This window comes from Apodemus sylvaticus, chromosome 17 (genome assembly GCF_947179515.1).
Source record: "Apodemus sylvaticus chromosome 17, mApoSyl1.1, whole genome shotgun sequence".
NCBI classification, from domain to species: Eukaryota; Metazoa; Chordata; class Mammalia; order Rodentia; family Muridae; genus Apodemus; species Apodemus sylvaticus.
This window is the reverse complement of record NC_067488.1, coordinates 3,309,695-3,327,295: the sequence shown is the minus strand read 5'-3', so window position 1 is coordinate 3,327,295 and position 17,601 is coordinate 3,309,695. Positions and strand designations below refer to the sequence as shown.

The following is a 17,601-nucleotide window of genomic DNA, read 5'->3' as shown; positions in this document are numbered from 1 at the left end:
CTCCTTTGTGATAAAAATATCTAAGTTACATGTCAGAACAGAAAGCTAGGACAAAGGCAGCCAACTGATGGATCTGACTGCCCTCACTAACACAGAATCTGACATAACAGAGGAGAAACATGAGTGCAGTAAGAATACAGAGAGACTGAAAGAAAGCAGTAAGGAACATGGAGCTGTGGCAACAGGGTGGTAGGCTGATCTCCGTGAGTTAAAAACTAATCTGTTCTACATAACAAGTTCCTCCAGGCCAATCAGCGCTATATGGTGGGGGTGGGCGAACGACAACTACAGAATTGGAGAGATGCTTCAGTGAACCAAGTACCTGTCTCTCAGTACAGGACCTGAGTCCCACAGAAAAGGAGCCACGTACTGTGGCACACATCTGTAAGTCAGAGATGGGGAAACACAACCAGGTGGACCCTAGGCCTCCACAGGCAGCCAGTTTGGCTGGACTGATGCACACCAGTCTCAGTGACAGACCCTGTCTCAAAAGATAAAGTGGAGAGCATGAGAAAAACAATACTAACAATGTTAATCTCTAGCCACTAAGCATATACATGCATGTACTGTGTACATGCATGCACATTATCTGAACTGCACAGAAGTGAGAAAAAGAAAATAAAGAACACTGGGATAGGGATAGCAAGATGACTCAGAAAGTAAAAAAAAAAAAAAAAAACGAGCTTGCCTCAGAAGCCTAGTGACCTGAACTTGACCCTGTGACCTAAATGATGGGGGAAAAAAGACCTTCCTCTAAATTATCCTCCACACATGACCTATGATGCAAGTATAATATATATGCATACACAAAACAAGCAAGCAAACAAAGGAATATAATAAAAATGTTAATTTTAAGGTTTTTTTACACAAAGTAACAAAACAACAATAAGATGGAAAAATATTAACCTCAATTATTTATAAAATATATGGGATAGCAGTTGTTCACCTAAAATTTCGAGGAAAAACTTATAATATTAAAAATAAAGAGCAATGCCCCAAAACTTTGTTGGAACAAAGAATCATCACACAATAATTTTTGTCACCTCTGCTGAAAACATTAAAATTACTCATATATTTTAATTCTATAAATTAGTTAAAAGTTCTTTAAGGAAATAAAGACATGTATGCAAGGATTTATCTACCTACATGTCAAATATTTTACAAAACTGAAAATGAAAGCATACTAAAGAAAACAGATAAAACTATAGAAAAACTACTCAAATGGCTACACTAATTTTAAAAAAATGTAAAATATACTAATGTCCTGGAATCATGTTATTAGTAAACCAAAAAAAATTTCCAGGTAGCAAAACAAAGTGTGTGTGTGTGTGTGTGTGTGTGTGTGTGTGTGTGTGTGTACAGTAAAATGCAGTTCCAATTGTAGGGAAGGACTCTACCCATCGTTTCTATCGAGAATAGCTATAAAGCCTAGAGAAAGCACATGGAGGGAACACCTACTTTAGCACTCTGAAAATAAGCAAGGGTGGGATAAGAATAAAAGCAGAACTTAGAAAAGATAAAACCAAAAAAAAGTAAATGTAAACTGAAACATCAATAATTATATTCTAATCATTTACATGGTGGTCAGAGAGGATGGTATAGACTGTACAAAATTTGTCAAGACTCAATTTTATTGGCACACAACCACATTCATTACTTCATTAACTATTTATGACTTGTTTCACAATATTATCAGAAGACTGGCAAAAACATACCGCTACCATGTTTTAAGTGGCCCTTCACAGAGTGTGGTTGTTTACTATTGTGCTACTGAAGATAAAAGATAGTTGACTATAATTAAATATATAGTTGACTATAATTAAATTATAGTTTCTGGCCCAATGAGTACATAGTTTTGGGCTTAACCAAACTTTAAATATTTGTATTAAAGTGCCTGCTTGCATGCATGTGTGTGTACGTGTGTGTGTGTGTGTGTGTGTGTGTGTATGTGTGTGTGTGTGTGTTGTATATATGTTGCAATACATCTGTATTACATCTACATAGCAAAAAACAAATTTATCTCTAAACTTCCTAGCATACAATTTAAAAGAGAAAATATTTCATAAAGAAAAATATAATTCAATTAAGAGACTCTGGCTTAAACAAAACAATATCCTTCCAGTCAGTTAGAATCAATCTCTTCTGACCTTTATCCAATCAGAAATATGACACCAATCATAGCACAAGCACATGCACACACACAAGTTTCCTAAGATCTTACTTTTACTACATCTTGAGGTTTTTCTATCATGAAGTATTTATTTAAAAAAAAAAAATGTTTACTGTTAACCACTGAACTGCTTTAACAAGTACTAACTGGTCAAGACACACAATCAGAAAGACTTTTCTTGATACAGCTCCTGCTCTTTTCCTGTTAGAAAGCTATTTATCCAACAAAACAGTAAAACAAATGCCTGTCTACTGACAACAGCAATACTTTTCTTAAGACTCATTTCTGGAGAAGCTGGTAAGATGACTCCATTGTAAAGAGCACTAGTACCAGGCGGTGGTGGTGCACGCCTGTAATCCCAGCACTTGGGAGGCAGGAGGATTTCTGAATTTGAAGCCAGCCTGGTCTACAGAGTGAGTTCCAGGACAGCCAGGGCTTCACAGAGAAACTCTGTCTTGGGGGGTCCGGGGGGAAGAGCACTAGCTATTCTTCCAGGAGAACCCAGTTCGTACCTTGTAACTCCAGCCTTTCTGGTCTCTGCAGGAACACAAGCAGTGCACAGACGCATGTAGGCAAAATGCCCATACAAATTAAAAAATGTAAATGCTAACATTTTAAATCATTTTTGGATGCATACAAATGTTCCAACTTCAAAACTATAACCAAAGAGATATAACTCTGCCCTAGAAAAGCTAGAAACTGGAGTTTGCCTCTATCATGAAAGAAATCAAGGTCATTCTTTAAACAAATGATCACTGTTTAACCAATCTGATTCTCAACTTTTTCTTTTTCCCTCTTTAGCAAAAATTAACTGATCTGCTTCCCAGTATTTGGCCAACAGATCCAGTTGCTTAACAACTTCCTAAGTTTACAGTCAGGGTAAAAAGAACATTTTAACCTCAAGCCACCCAGGTAGAACATAGCTCTTGTTTTATGGCACTAAAAATAGCCACTGTCATAATTCTAGTGGTGTAAATCCTAATGCTGGTTCTGACGAGTTGTTAAATGTCTAGAATCCCAGTTCACAATAAGTCAGCCTTAGAAAGGTTCTATCTAAAGTTAATAAGTAACATTTTGAGGTCTTTCTTTTTTTCTTTTCTTTTTCTTTTCTTTTCTTTCATTTTTTGGTTTTTTGAGATAGGGTTTCTCTGTGAAGCCCTGGCTGTCCTGGAACTCACTCTATAGACCAGGTTGGCCTGGAACTCAGAAATAAGCCTGCCTCTGCCTCCCAAGTGCTGGGATCAAAGGTGTGCACCACCATTGCCCAGCTTTTTTTTTTTTTAAGATTTATTTAATGTATTTATATGAGTACATTGTAGCTGTCTTCAGACACACCAGAGGGCATCAGATCCCATTACAGATGGTTGTGAGCTACTATGTGGTTGCTGGGAATTGAACTCAGGACCTTTGGAAGAGCTGTCAGTGCTCTTAACCACTGAACTGAGCTATCTCTCTAGGCTAGAGGTCTTTCTTAAGAAAAACAAAGTCCTGAACAAATTTCAGTTAACCCAAAACTGACAGAGGGAAGAAAGATACAAAAGAGGACACAAGAGAAACTAGAGCAAAAAACAAGTTTTATACACGATAAGTGATGCTGGAAATTTTAAGGAGACACATGGTCAAATTTGAGGAAATTAGGAAGCTACATATTTAATAAATTAGAATAAACTACAGTTATTTTCAAAGGAGTAATTAGTAAGAAGTTATAGAAACTTCTGGAAATATATTAAGCAAATCTTGTGGCACTTTCTTCAGCCCAAAGGAACTAAAAGCCAGACAGATTGCCACCTTTGCTAGACAGTTATATAAGCAAGCCATCAGCACTAAGCTGCCCAGAGCACCTGCTAAGGATGCTAATCTCAACTGAACAGATGAGTCTTCTGAGAGCGGCAGGCTGCAAACTGTGTACCTAAGCCTAACCTCCGACATTGCCTGGATGAGATCTCCAAACCTAAGCACAACAACACAGGCACTAATCTCCACTACAACGCACAAAAACAGTGACCAATAAAAATTTAAAAAAAAAACTAACAAGTGACTAACAGTTGACTGGGAAGGCAGCAATGCATTTGGCCACAATGTTAACTTGAAATAACCTTTTTCTTCATGAAATATTTGCCAAGGAAGTGTTTGTTTGCCATTCACTACCATCTCTGGTAAAGTAAGACATCAGGAGGTTAAAAAAAAAAAAAAAAAAAAAAAAAAAAAAAAGGTAGCTAAGGTTTCTTTCAGCTACAGCTACAATATCCTATAATTTCCATGGTGACTTTTAGAGCATCCAGTCAGCTCTCAGAACAAAGCAGAAACTGAGTCTTTGCTGAGAGAAGCTCAGTCTAACTTACTACAAAGAATGGACCAAGATCGGACTGGAAGCCATCTGTGAGGGCTCCGGACCTGACATGTTCTGAAGCACATGTGCACATGGCCTAAACATTTTATGACAGCAAATAAGACTGAAAACATATATTCCACAAGCACTACCACATGGTCAGTAATAACAGCAGTGTCAACATTAGAATTACCTGGTGGTAAATCAGGGTCTGTAGGAGCAGCCTGCTGAATTCTTCGGGGTTTTATGGATGATTTTGTGTTCTCAGCAGTGCTACGGTTGGTAGAATTAGAACCACAGCTTTCATGGTCATCCTATTTTATTTTAAAGGAAAAAGAAACACTGATCACATTCAAGGACTAGAACATTTTGGTCAGCATATATATTTATGATTACTAAAAATGAGACTTAATAATATTTAAGCTCTGACAGTCTATGTACCCAATTTTCAAATTTTGCATTTACAAACAGCACTTAACAATAACTAATTTCAGGTCTGAGGAGATGCCCAGCAGTTAACAGCACTTGATACACAACATGAGGACTGTGGATCCCAGCATACACCTAACAGGCCAGACATGGTGCTGCACAAACCTGAAAACCCAGCACAGAGCAAAGCAGAGACTGAAGGGTCAATGGTGCTTCATGACAGCCAATCCAGTCAAAATCTACAAGCACCAGGCTTAGCAAGAAACCATCAAAGGCCAGGCAGTGGTGGCGCACGCCTTTAATCCCAGCACTTGGGAGGCAGAGGCAGGCAGATTTCTGGGTTCGAGGCCAGCCTGGTCTACATTGTGAATTCCAGGACAGCTACACTGAGAAATTTTGTCAAAAAAAAAAAAAGAAGAAGAAGAAGAAGAAGGAGGAGGAGGAGGAGGAGGAGGAGGAGGAAGAAGAAGGAAGAAGAAGGAAGAAGAAGAAGGAGGAGGAGGAGGAGGAGGAGGAGGAGGAGGAGGAGGAGGAGGAGGAAGAAGAAGAAGAAGAAGAAGAAGAAGAAGAAGAAGAAGAAGAAGAAGAAGAAGAAGAAGAAGAAGAAGAAGAAGAAGAAGAAGAAGAAGAAGAAGAGGAGGAGGAGAAACCATCAAAGGAATAAGGTGGAGTGCGGTAAAGAATATGCAATTACCCTCCAATGCATACACCACGCACACACACTATCTTAAAGCTTCAGCTAGCACCAAAACAAATTATCTGACAATTAACAAAAAGTTCTTATTTTATGGCTTTACAAAGCTACATGACTATTAATAGAAAATGTTTAATGATTTCCATAACCAAACACAAAATAAATGGAATTAATGTCCAACTCTTTGACTTATATTTCTATTTAGAATCAAGAAGTCATTTTATTTATCTTTAATTATTATTAATGTCATAATTCTTACAATATTTGCATGACTTAACAATGCTTACTAAATTATTATTGGTATTACATATAAAACTTAAGCTGCATATTTTTATTTACATCCTTATTTGTAAAGTACAAATGAGTATTGATTTTATGTTCTACATTAACACTTATATAACTGTCATATGTCTTAATTAGAGGACTTATTTCCTAAGATAAATTAGTTATAATACCTATCCTTGAAGGTATTAAATCTATCAAAAACACAAACAACTAGTTCCATGCAGTATTTTTTCTTTATTTTTTAAATAACAGAAAGAAGGCATAGTCATTCCATTTGAGAAAACATGGTAAGTTGAACCTTAAAATTCACTACACACACACATGCATACTAATTAATTGTAAAGGAAACAAGTATAAGAAAATAGCTAAGTAAGGTATCCTCAACTCATTCTCTTTTTAAGAATAAAAGGACACACTTTTAACCTACAATGTGCAAATGTGCCATGAGAAAAGTACCCCCACAAAGATTAAATGATAATGCCCTGCCTGTCACTTCACTACTCAATAATTACTATGACATTTATAATAATAATGGGGAGAAAGTTACGTTTTATTTCACACACACACACAAAGAATTAAACCAAAAACTTGCTAAATTAGCTGACCTAATTGTACTTCAAATAAAAAGTATGAAAAGACCTTTCAAAAAAAAAAAAAAATCAAAGGCTGGAAAGATGACTCAGCAATTAACAACAAGGGGCTGTTGGGCTGGAACCCCTGCTCACGCCATGAATAAGCTGGAAAGCCCTCTCTGTCCTCCTTCCCCCCCACTCAGCATGCACAGAGAAAACTGCTCCCCACTAACACCCAGGTCTGCTTGGAGAAAACTCCAGGCTAACACGTCATCACTGCTCATCTCCACGTTTCCGGCAACTCCCCCCAAGAGTGCCGCCCAGGGGCTCAGTTCTTGACCATGTGTGGTCACAATCCCAGCTCCTGGCTGGCACTTCACCACTCCTCACCTAACCTCTATAGACCCCCTCCCTGTGTGACTTCACTGACCTCCACCTGCCAGATCACTGAACCCACCAGAGAGCTGCCTTCTGATAAACCTGTCTTTATCTATTTTTAATCTGGTCTAACCTAGCCTATATCTACATCACCAAGGGAGAGAAAATGCCTATCAGGCTACTTTTGCAGAGGACCTGGGTTTGATTCCCAACACCCACATGTCTGCTCACAACTGTCTGTAATTCCAGGTGCAGGGGATCCAACACCCTCTTTTGACCTCTAGGGCACCAGGAATGGATGTGATGCACAATATACATGCAGGAAAAACATCCATACATATAAAATTAAAATAAGTAAATCTCAAAAATATATATAAAACAAGGTTTCAGGGCTGGATATATGGCTCCATGGGTCAAACACTTGCCACACAAGTGTAAAGACAGGAGTTTGCATCCCCAGCACCTACCAAAAAGCCAGACATGGCAATCCTCATATTCCCAGTACTCAAGACGCAGAAACAGAATCACCAGGGCAAAGTGGCTGTCAAGACTAGCAGAGCCCCAGGTTGAGCAAGAAACCATGCCTCAGTAAATAAACACTAGAGCAGAAAAGGAACACACTTGGCATTAACATCTGGACTCCACATATACACATGCGCATGCCCATGTGCACATATAACACAGCACCAGCCCTCACATGCACACACTCATACATACCACAGCACCCACCCACACATGAGCCACACACACAATACAAATATGCATAACACACATAGACATTCAAAAACACTAGAGAAAATCCTTACTCAATAACACAAGAGAAATAAACCCCGATAAAAGGTGAGACTTTATAATACAGGATAACCTCAGATACTAGTAACACATTAGGGAAAATATTGTCTGAAACTTCATATACACAAAAGCCAAAATATTAGACATCATAAACAAAGGCAATCTGCAAATGCTTTTGTTCATTTTAAAATAATGTAAAATAATTCCCTGGGGTTTCATTCTACCAAACAACTTCATAATACAATCTTTACAATGGCATCTTCTGTTAGCTGGGGTTATGCTTCAGACCTTACATACTTAAAGACAGCAGTACTACTACGACCAAACCTAACTATAATTACCCTTAGTTCAAAAAAATGAACTCAAAATGTTCAGTTAGATATTTCTGCACAATATTAACATTAAAAGCACATTATTAATTTTTGAAACGTATTTGTCTCAAAAGCCCAGAAGTAAAAACACATTAATTTAGATGTGAAAAAAAATCTGACATGAGCTGCCAAAACTAGCATAATTATGAAAATATTTAACACTGAAACCAACTGAAATCACAACCTGTATTAGATTACATGATGCCATAATAAACATTCCAGCCAAAAGCCACTCAATGCTACCACAGTCCAATAAATCTGGTGTACAAGAGACAGCAAACATTTTAAAGCAAAAGAAAAAAATTACTTTTATCTTCATAATGTTATTAGAAGCGAAAGGGAATATAGTGAACTAAATGAGTTTCCACTGAGTTTAAAACGCATGACACACATGTGCACTCAAGAACACACACACATGCACACGCGCACACACACACACACATGCACACGCGCACACACACACACATGCACACGGTTAGTAAAGCCTGTCTAGAGAACTACATTGCTATTACTGGAAAGATAAAAGCAAACTTAATACACTTACAATAAACTTGAAATTTTAGTATGAATACAAATGGGCATTAATCATGGTACTCAAACAAATATATGCTATGAAACAAGCATTATCAAATGTGTGAATACTTCTTTCTTTACTGTAGTTAAAAAACTGTGATTATATACATATTATAATTAGGTAAGAATCATTTTGGTAACTGGAATTTGTTTTGACTTCAATTATATTTTTAAATGTCCGATTGCAAGTAGGCTTCTAGTCAAACCCTGCCCAATCTAATTAAATAAAAATAAAGCAAAATATAAAACTATGAACTAAATGTACTATATGCTAAAACTAGACTTGCTTCCATCATTATTTTTAAATTCGTCATGTGGTTCCCACCAGGAGGAATCTCTCTGGAAATCACAAATCTTTATTCACTGAAGATCTCCGACTTCAAACAAAGGGAACCACGCCCTCAGAAGCACTGGTCAGAGGATGTGCGATAACTTTTAACCCCAAACACTACATTTCTTTGGGTTTCAACTTTTCCAAAATGTCTGGAAAGCATATTTCACTGCAAAAGAATGTTTTCTCTTGAGGATCACATATTTCTGTAAATACTGCCCTTTGTTCCTCATTAAAAAAGCAAGAATGTATTTCTTCCCAACAGAGGGATAAGAGGCCAGTACTGAATGCAAAAGAGTACTATTCTCATCTGACAGATCATGGCTCTAGGTAGCAGGCTGTACCCTTGGCCTTTACAGTCAGTCAATTAAAACTTGAAACTGTCAGTTAGCAAATTCACAAAGCTGAGATAGATTGAAGACAGAACTTAAAACAGTTAACTGGATCACTGTAAAAACAGCAAGAAATTAAAACACGCGAAAGAGCTGAAGAGAAAACCTGAATAGAGGAGTGAAGAGGTGGCGTGCACTGTGCTTTCTGCACCAGACTCAGTGAGCAGAAAAGGGTGGGGCCACCCAGCAGCTGAATCCTGAGACGTGGAAAAGATCGTGGACACAAACATTCATCTCCACTCTCTCAGGTAATAAGCACTGTGATAATTCTCAAATCATAAGGAATCTCAGTGAGCACTACTACCCTTCAGAGAGCCAGAGAGCAGAAGGAAACTCTGGTATATGCTTGGGAGGACAAACAGAACCAGGGAAGAGAATTTACTAAGCCTCAGGACAAATATGGAACCTTGGAGCTGAGAGATAGCTCTGAAGTTAAGAGCACTCCCAGCTCTTTCCGAGAACAAGAGTTCAGTTCCCAGCCCCCACATCAGGCAGCTCACAGCACCCCAGCAGCCTATAACTCCAGCCCTGAGTGATCAGACACCCCCTTCTGGACTCCAGAGTCGCTCATACATATACACAGGTGCACGCACGTGCCACACACACACACACACACACACACACAAATAAAAATAATTTTTAGAGTGGAAATTTCTGGCTTACCCCTACATACTAAGAGCTATATTAAATTTAATTCATGGGTTAGAAGCTTAAGCCCAAAATTCATGAAGTGCTATTTAAGCAGAAAGCAATGAGATTTAGATGAGGTCTGGATGATGAGACCCGTGCGTTGTAGTTAAGCCACAGTCCTGCCTCCCAGCCCCACGCTCCCAGGCCCACCTTGCTTTGGGATGGTACACCTAGTGGGGTGGGCCTGCCCACGTCAATCATTAATCAGGAAAAGGCCCATCTGTTGGCGGCATTCCTCAATTAAATGCCTTTCCCGGGTGATGTAGATGAGTTGACAAAAGCCAGTACAACTGCTTGTTGTAAGAAGATGACCCGAGTTCAGATCCCCAGCACCCACATCAAAAGCTGGACAGCGGTACCAGTGCTGGGGGCAAAGCCAGGCAGATCTGGCTGAACAGAATAGCCAAAATTGCCAAAGCCCAGGTTCAGCGGAAGAGTGTCTCTGATAAAATAAAATGGAAAGCTGTCTCCTGAGAGGCCCTGCCAGAGCCTGACAAATACAGACGTGGGTGCTCTCAGCCAACCACTGGACTGAGCACAGGGTCCACAATGTAGGAGCTAGAGAAAGGACCCAAGAAGCTGAAGGGGTTTGCAGCCCCACAGGAAGCACAACAATATGAACCAACCAGCACCCCCAGAGCTCCCAGGGAGTAAACACCAACCAAAGAGTACACACAGAGGGACCCGTGGCTCCAGCTGCATATGTAGCTTGTTGGACAACAATGAAAGGAAAGGCCCTTTATTCTGTGTAGGGGAATTTCAGGACAGGGAAGTAGGAGTGGGTGGGTTAGTGAGCAGGGGGAGGGGGAATGGTGTAGGGTGTTTTCAGAGGGGGAATGAAGAAAGGGGATAACATTTGAAATGTAAATAAAGAAAATATCTAATAAAAAAAGAGAGAAAAATAAAAAAATGAATAAAATGGAGAGCATTCCAGAAGAGACCCAACTTCACCTCTGACCTCAAAAGAACAAGCACAAGTGAGTGCACCTATATACATATATGCATGCATACATGAACACACACAAGAAATTATTAACAACCATTTCTAAAACAAAATGGTTAAACTCTGAAACTAATTCAATTCCCTTTCCCATTATTCTTATGCCATTCCCTGACCCCAAAGGAACCATGTATTTTTAATTTAACCAATGACTCTCCTACATTCTCAGGATCCAAAAGACAGTAGCTGATGGTCTGACTTCAATATTCATTCTAACTTTGTGAATGATACTGATGGGGCCCACTAATTTCAGGCTTGAAAATCAGATATGAAGTGGATTGAGGTTGTCAGGTGATGCAGACGCAGACTTGTGATGTTTTGCTGAAGCAAGGCCAGTGAGAGAACGGACACACGGTGTTCAGAGAGAGTATAAGCAGGACCCCACAGCGAAGGGCACTTGGACAGCTACCCTAGCAGTGCTTCATGGGCTGCTGTCTTAGCTGATCTTCATCTTACTGAGAAAAGCACAACAGAACCGTTCCCTGGGGTTTCTGTCTGGTTCTGGTCACTCCCGCTGGCTCGTATGAATTTAGCGGAGGAGGAGGCCTAGCTGTTTTGGATGGATCACGCCAGATTAAGCCACCACTGCTGATTCATGTTTGGTGTCTCTCTTCAGACTGGACTGTTAGTATCCTGACAACAGAGACTGAATGGCCCCAAGGAACTACTTCTACACAGGTCCACATCCCCTTGTTCTATAGACCACTTCCCCCCTACCTCTAGACAGTGGGCTAGAAAGGAGACTAGAACCTTTATTAAAGTAGGTTTTAAAAAATCTAAGCCTACACAGATGCTTGGTTGTGAATTGGATATGAAAATATTTCTTCTTAAACTCTATACTATCCTTGGGGTGGGGTAAGTTTTCCCAAAGAATGTAATTTTAAGTAAAATAGTAAAAGTTAAAGAACATTTCCAGAAGGTATATCTTACCACCAAATATAACTATATAAAAAAGGAGATCAGATAAAGATTCAGGATTTTGTCTAAATAAATCCTGGTGTTTGAAACTTTAGGTTTCCAATACAAAAGAAAAGGATTTGCCCTTCTGATAATATGGCTGAGTAACCAAATGGAACACTGAGGGAAAAGAAATGCTAGCAACAAAATACAAAGTGAACTTTGAGCAAGGCTCAAGTGGTGGGTAAGAATGAAGATGATCCCAGCTCTACTCGGGATCCAGTTTGCCAGAAATGAAGAGAAGATTCAAATAGTCATACAGTGGCATGGATGGTGGGACCACATGAGAAGGCCATGCATGGCTGTAAGAAATTAAAAGGGTAACATAAACTCCATTTGTCTCCATTTTGAGGACAAGGCCTGGTTTCAAAATAAGGCCATAAAATACTGGCTTCAGGAATAGACCATAAGTCCCAGAAACTAAGTCATAAGACGCCATTTTAGGAACAGACCATAAAATCCAGAACAAGATCATATAACTCTCTCCCAAAGAACAACCTGAGGATAAACACAAAAATAGGGACTATCTTATCTCAGAATGGGCCATCTGCACTGGGCAGCCCTGTCTCATTACATAGCTGAACGCTCACGACATAGGTATGCAGACCACTGACCACCTGTGACCCCCTAGCACCCACTAGTGAAATTTTAGATTACCTAATCCTTCCAGAGAGTTCTTCCACTTCCCTATAAGAAGGCCTGTATGCCTCTGTCTGGGTCGCCATTTCAAAGAATGGTTGATCCCACACACTGGTTGTTTTTGTAGAATAAACACTCTTTGTTTCTGCATACTATCTGAGTCTGGGGTCTTCTTCATCGATTTTTGGACCCTTGCAAAATGAAATCTGAGGACAAGCATTACACACCCTATTTTTAGCTACCTAATTAAGCTATTGCTGTCTTATCTGCAGGCTACTTCTCAGTCTTGTTAGAATAGCCAGGCTTCTCAAACAAGTTGCATCCTATTTCCACCCCAAACACCCCAACCTTAACCTTATCCCCAGAGTTGCAACATGAGACCCAAAAAAGGCTTCTCCTAAAATGTTTAATTTATTTTTATAATTTTCTTTAGCTTGCTCTCTCGTTCATTTTGTATGTATGTGTGCATGAGTGTAGGTGCCGTCTGTAGAAGAGGGCCATGAATCCTCTAAGGCACAGTCACTCCATATGAGTGCTGGGAACTGAACTCAGGTCCTCCACAAAAGCAGAGCATGCTCTTAACTGCTTAGTCGTCTTTCCAGCCCCACTGAACTTTTTTCCTGTATCACAGGCAGAGGGGATGCCTAGCAACAGCATGGAAAGACATGCCTGCTTTCAGCCTAGAGCTACAGCAGCATCAACAGTAAAGGAGGTAGCTGAGAACACAAGAATGCAGAGGCTGACAACAAACTAAAGAAGGCATCAGTCCTGAAGAGACAAGACTATAAACTCTGGTCACAGGAAAAAGTGCAGAGATGTCATACGTTAAGAGCCACTGTCCTGACAGCCAAAGCACAGGGGCCATAGCACTAGCTGCTCTCCTGACACCCAGACTGTGCTGCAACACTAGCTGCCAGGGGCTGACACCTAAAACCTAGCACAACACACCTGTGACACGCAACTTAAAAGTTATTAGAGTGTGGCTCAAACCTCACAATCATAAGCCTCTATACTTTTCAATACTAAGAACTGTGAGACCCTGGGTATGTAAGACCAGCCCATAAGTCTCTGACACTCAAGAGCTTGAAGAAGCCAACATAAAGAAAGGTGTTCCGGGCTGAAGAGATGGCTCAGTGGTTAAGAGCACTGACTGCAGTTCTGAAGGTCCTGAGTTCAAACCCCAGCAACCACATGGTGGTTTAAAACCATACATAATGAGATCTGGCACCCTCTTCTGGTGTGTCTGAAGACAGCTACAGTGTACTTAACATATAACAAATAAATCTTTAAAAAAAAAAAAAAAGAAAGAAAGAAAGGTATTCCTTGCTGATTTGTGATTTCCACCTGAAAATGACAAAGGACTATAAGTCAGCCATTTGTACAAGCAGAGTACAAGCTCTATACAAGAATGAAATCAATAAAAAAAGAGACCCAGTTCTTGAAAGAAATTAACAAGGCTAAACAAAAAGAATGTCAGAAGAAAAGAAACATCACATAATTTGGACGAGCACATCGGCACCACCCAATATCAATACTGCAGGGGCTCTTCACTGCCAAGATATTTGTTATATTGACCTTCAGTGAAGTCAAGATGTGTGCATGTGTATATGTGCGTGCATGTACAGAGATCCAAAACCTTAAAACCTAGTTTAGGCTCTAATTATATGAGTATTACAGTATCTGTTAATCTAACATTTGCCTTTCTAAATCATGTCTTATCATAATATTAATATAACATATACAATAACTTGTCAATAAAGTATCAACTCATATATATAATCTAATATTTAATAATCATCAATATAGAAATTCATATGGTATTTTATACTTAAAATTTATATGGAATTAAATGAAATTTTAAAATAATTATATAACTTTAAAACAAGGCTTTTGCTGTGAAAAGACAGGCATAAAATGCTCAGGGTTTGCAAACAATATATGGTCTGCTGCTTCTACACACCTGTGCTGCTGAAGTGTGAGCTCATCCACACACAGCAGCAACCAAATAAATATGGTTACGTCTTAAAACTCATTTACAAAGCAAGCCATGGGCTCAGGATCTGAGATTGATGATGACCAGTATTCTAAGCCATCTGTCTTCATTTCAAATGTACAAAATAGCTATAATTCAAGCTGAAGACAGTTTGTGAAATACTGATTTGATTGTATTACCCAGACAAAAACTTCAGAGCACGAACAAAACACACCTAACTTAAGAGAATCTATAGGAGCAGATGGGAGGGGTCAAATTTCCTGACTGACAAAAGCAGTACCAAGGAAACGCACACTTCTTCTCTTCCCTCAGCTGTGCTCTAGCAAGAGCAAAGGTGACATACAGGCAGAGCCCACATCCCTACAGCAATGGCTGGAGGCTGAAAAGCCCACATCTGTACAGCAATGGCTGGAGGCTGAAGAGCCCACATCTGTACAGCAATGGCTGGAGGCTGAATAGGAAGATGTAACCTTAAGTCAAGCTGCAGCTATATGGTGAATTCCAAACTAACCATGGTTCTTCAGTGAGAATAAGACTCCAAAGTAAATTAGCAATCAATAAAGACAGTAAAGATTCCAGTGACTCAAGAAAAAAGCAAATCATAAATATTTCTAGAAAGAAATAATATACACAACTGCTTATAATCTGAAACTCTGTGTTTTCATAAACACACAGGTAAGTAACAGTGGAACCTGTTCACCATCTGGCCAGCACACTAAGATCAAAGAGCAACAGAGGCGAGAGGTAAGAGTGCCGACAACAAAGTCATAAGCAGCTAGTAGTCGAGCATCATTTCCAGAAGAGAAATGGAGAGACGGAGGGCAGCTGGCGGGCGTCAGCATCTGTGTAGCATCCTGAGGTCTGAGACTGACTCTCAACAACCGTCAGTCAATCTGTACACATGCGAGTGCTCAGCATCAAGTAGAAAAAGATGTATTTCAGGAAACTTTCAACAAAATTGTTCTCTCAGCAGTATTAATGAAACCAACTGATCCACTAAACACATTAAATAACCGAAGTAAAATCCGAAACATCAAATTATATATTATAGTACTGTTAGCAGGCATAAAAGTTATACGTTTTCAGATAATAATGATTCATTTTTTCTTCTTTTTTAATGAAGGGGACTTTGACTCCTAAAGAAAAGTTCCTAAAAGCAAAAGCATTACTAAGTTCTTGTTTGATTTAATAAGGAATCCTTATTCAGTAGCTAACAATTCTCTAACATTTACTCTAGACTATCCATATATATGCAGATATTTTAAGCAATGGTTAAGAAAAGGTCTAAATAAACTTTAATTCTTATAAAAATGTATATTAAAGAATAAAAATTAAATGCATAACTTATTTTTTGCGAGTCTATATTCTCCAATAGCTTAAAATTTATTTCACTTGAATATAAGAAAAGGATATTATTAATTTATTGATTTTTCTTAAAGGTGCATCTGCTCTTACTGGGTATTACTTGATGTATATGAAAGTCCTCTACTAATAGGAAGCAGCACATAAAGAAAACCCTAAGAATGTTTTTTCCTCTTGCCAAATAGGTATTTGTATTGCCAGTGCAACAATAATTTTATTTACATGATGGCATTTCTTATCTTCCCTAAACAAATGTGATTTATAGATTAAATAACAGTTTTATTACAAGGGAATTGATGCCAGCAAGATGGCTCAGTGAGTAAAAGCAATTCCTGCCAAGCCTGAGGACCTGAGTTCAATTCCCAGACCCGTGGTGAAAAAAGGAAAACAACCCCCTCTAACTGTCCCACATCTACACAAGTGCCATGGCATGAATGCACACAAACACACACACTCACAAACAGCCATATGTCAGACACAGTAACTGAGGTAGGGCAAGGAGATGGCTCACTGAAGTGTCTGCCAGGCAAGCATAAGGACCTTAGCTTGAATCCCCAGAACCCATATAAATCTAGATACTTAGCACACATCTATAATCCTAGTGAGAGAAAGAGACTGGAAAATTCCCAAATCTTAAAGGCAGACAGCCTAGCACGTAAGACAGAGCAATTCTCAAATTCATCTGGAATAACAAAAAACCCAGGATAGCTAAAACTATTCTCAACAGTAAAAGAACCTCTAGGGGGGAATCAGTATCCCCAACCTCAAGCACTTGTGTTAAAAACTGCATGGTATTAGTACAGTGACAGGCAAGTAGATCAATAGAATAGAATTGAAGACCCGGAAATGAACCCACAGAATTATGGTCACTTGATCTTTGATAAAGGAACTGAAAACATCCAGTGGAAAAAAGATAGCCTTTTCAACAAATGGTGCTGGTTCAACTGGAGGTCAGCATGCAAAAGAATGCAAATTGATCCATTCCTATCTCCTTGTACTAAGCTCAAGTTCAAGTGGATCAAGAACCCCCACATAAAACCAGACACACTGAAACTAACAGAAAAGAAACTGGGGAAGACCCTTGAGGACATGGGCACAAGGGAAAAGTTCCTGAACAGAACACCAATAGCTTATGCTCTAAGATCAAGAATTGACAAATGAGACCTCATAAAACTACAAAGTTTCTGTAAGGCAAAGGACACCATCAAAAAGACAAAACGGCAACCAACAAATTGGGAAAAGATCTTTACGAACACTATATCCCCAGAGGGCTTATATCCAAGATATACAAAGAACTCAAGAAGGTAGACTCCAGAGAGCCAAATATCCCCCTTAAAAAATGGGGTACAGAGCTAAACAAAGAATTTTCACCTGAGGAATATCGAATGGCTGAGAAGCTCCTAAAGAAATGTTCAACATCCTTAGTCATCAGGGAAATGCAAATCAAAACAACCCTGAGATTTCACCTCACACCAGTCAGAATGGCTAAGGTCAAAAACTCAGAAGACAGCAGGTGTTGGCGAGGATGTGGAGAAAGAGGAACACTCCTCCACTTCTGGTGGGGTTGCAAGCTGGTACTACCACTCTGGAAATCAGTCTGGCAGTTCCTCAGAAAACTGGGAACGATACTTCCAGAGGACCCCG

At 39.2% G+C, this 17,601-nt stretch overlaps 1 protein-coding gene across 9 annotated transcripts in view; it reads right to left on the bottom strand.

The window, feature by feature from the left end:
- Vps13b (vacuolar protein sorting 13 homolog B) overlaps positions 1-17,601 on the bottom strand; it is a 564,131-nt gene that overhangs the window by 524,931 nt on the left and 21,599 nt on the right. For all 9 annotated transcript variants that reach the window (XR_007973922.1, XM_052160919.1, XM_052160921.1 and 6 more), the window contains exon 4: positions 4,693-4,813. Coding sequence is in view for 8 of the 9 variants with exons in the window: in XM_052160919.1 (XP_052016879.1) it covers positions 4,693-4,813 (121 nt within the window). In the remaining variant the exon portion in view is untranslated. The remainder of the gene's footprint in view (positions 1-4,692; positions 4,814-17,601) is intronic.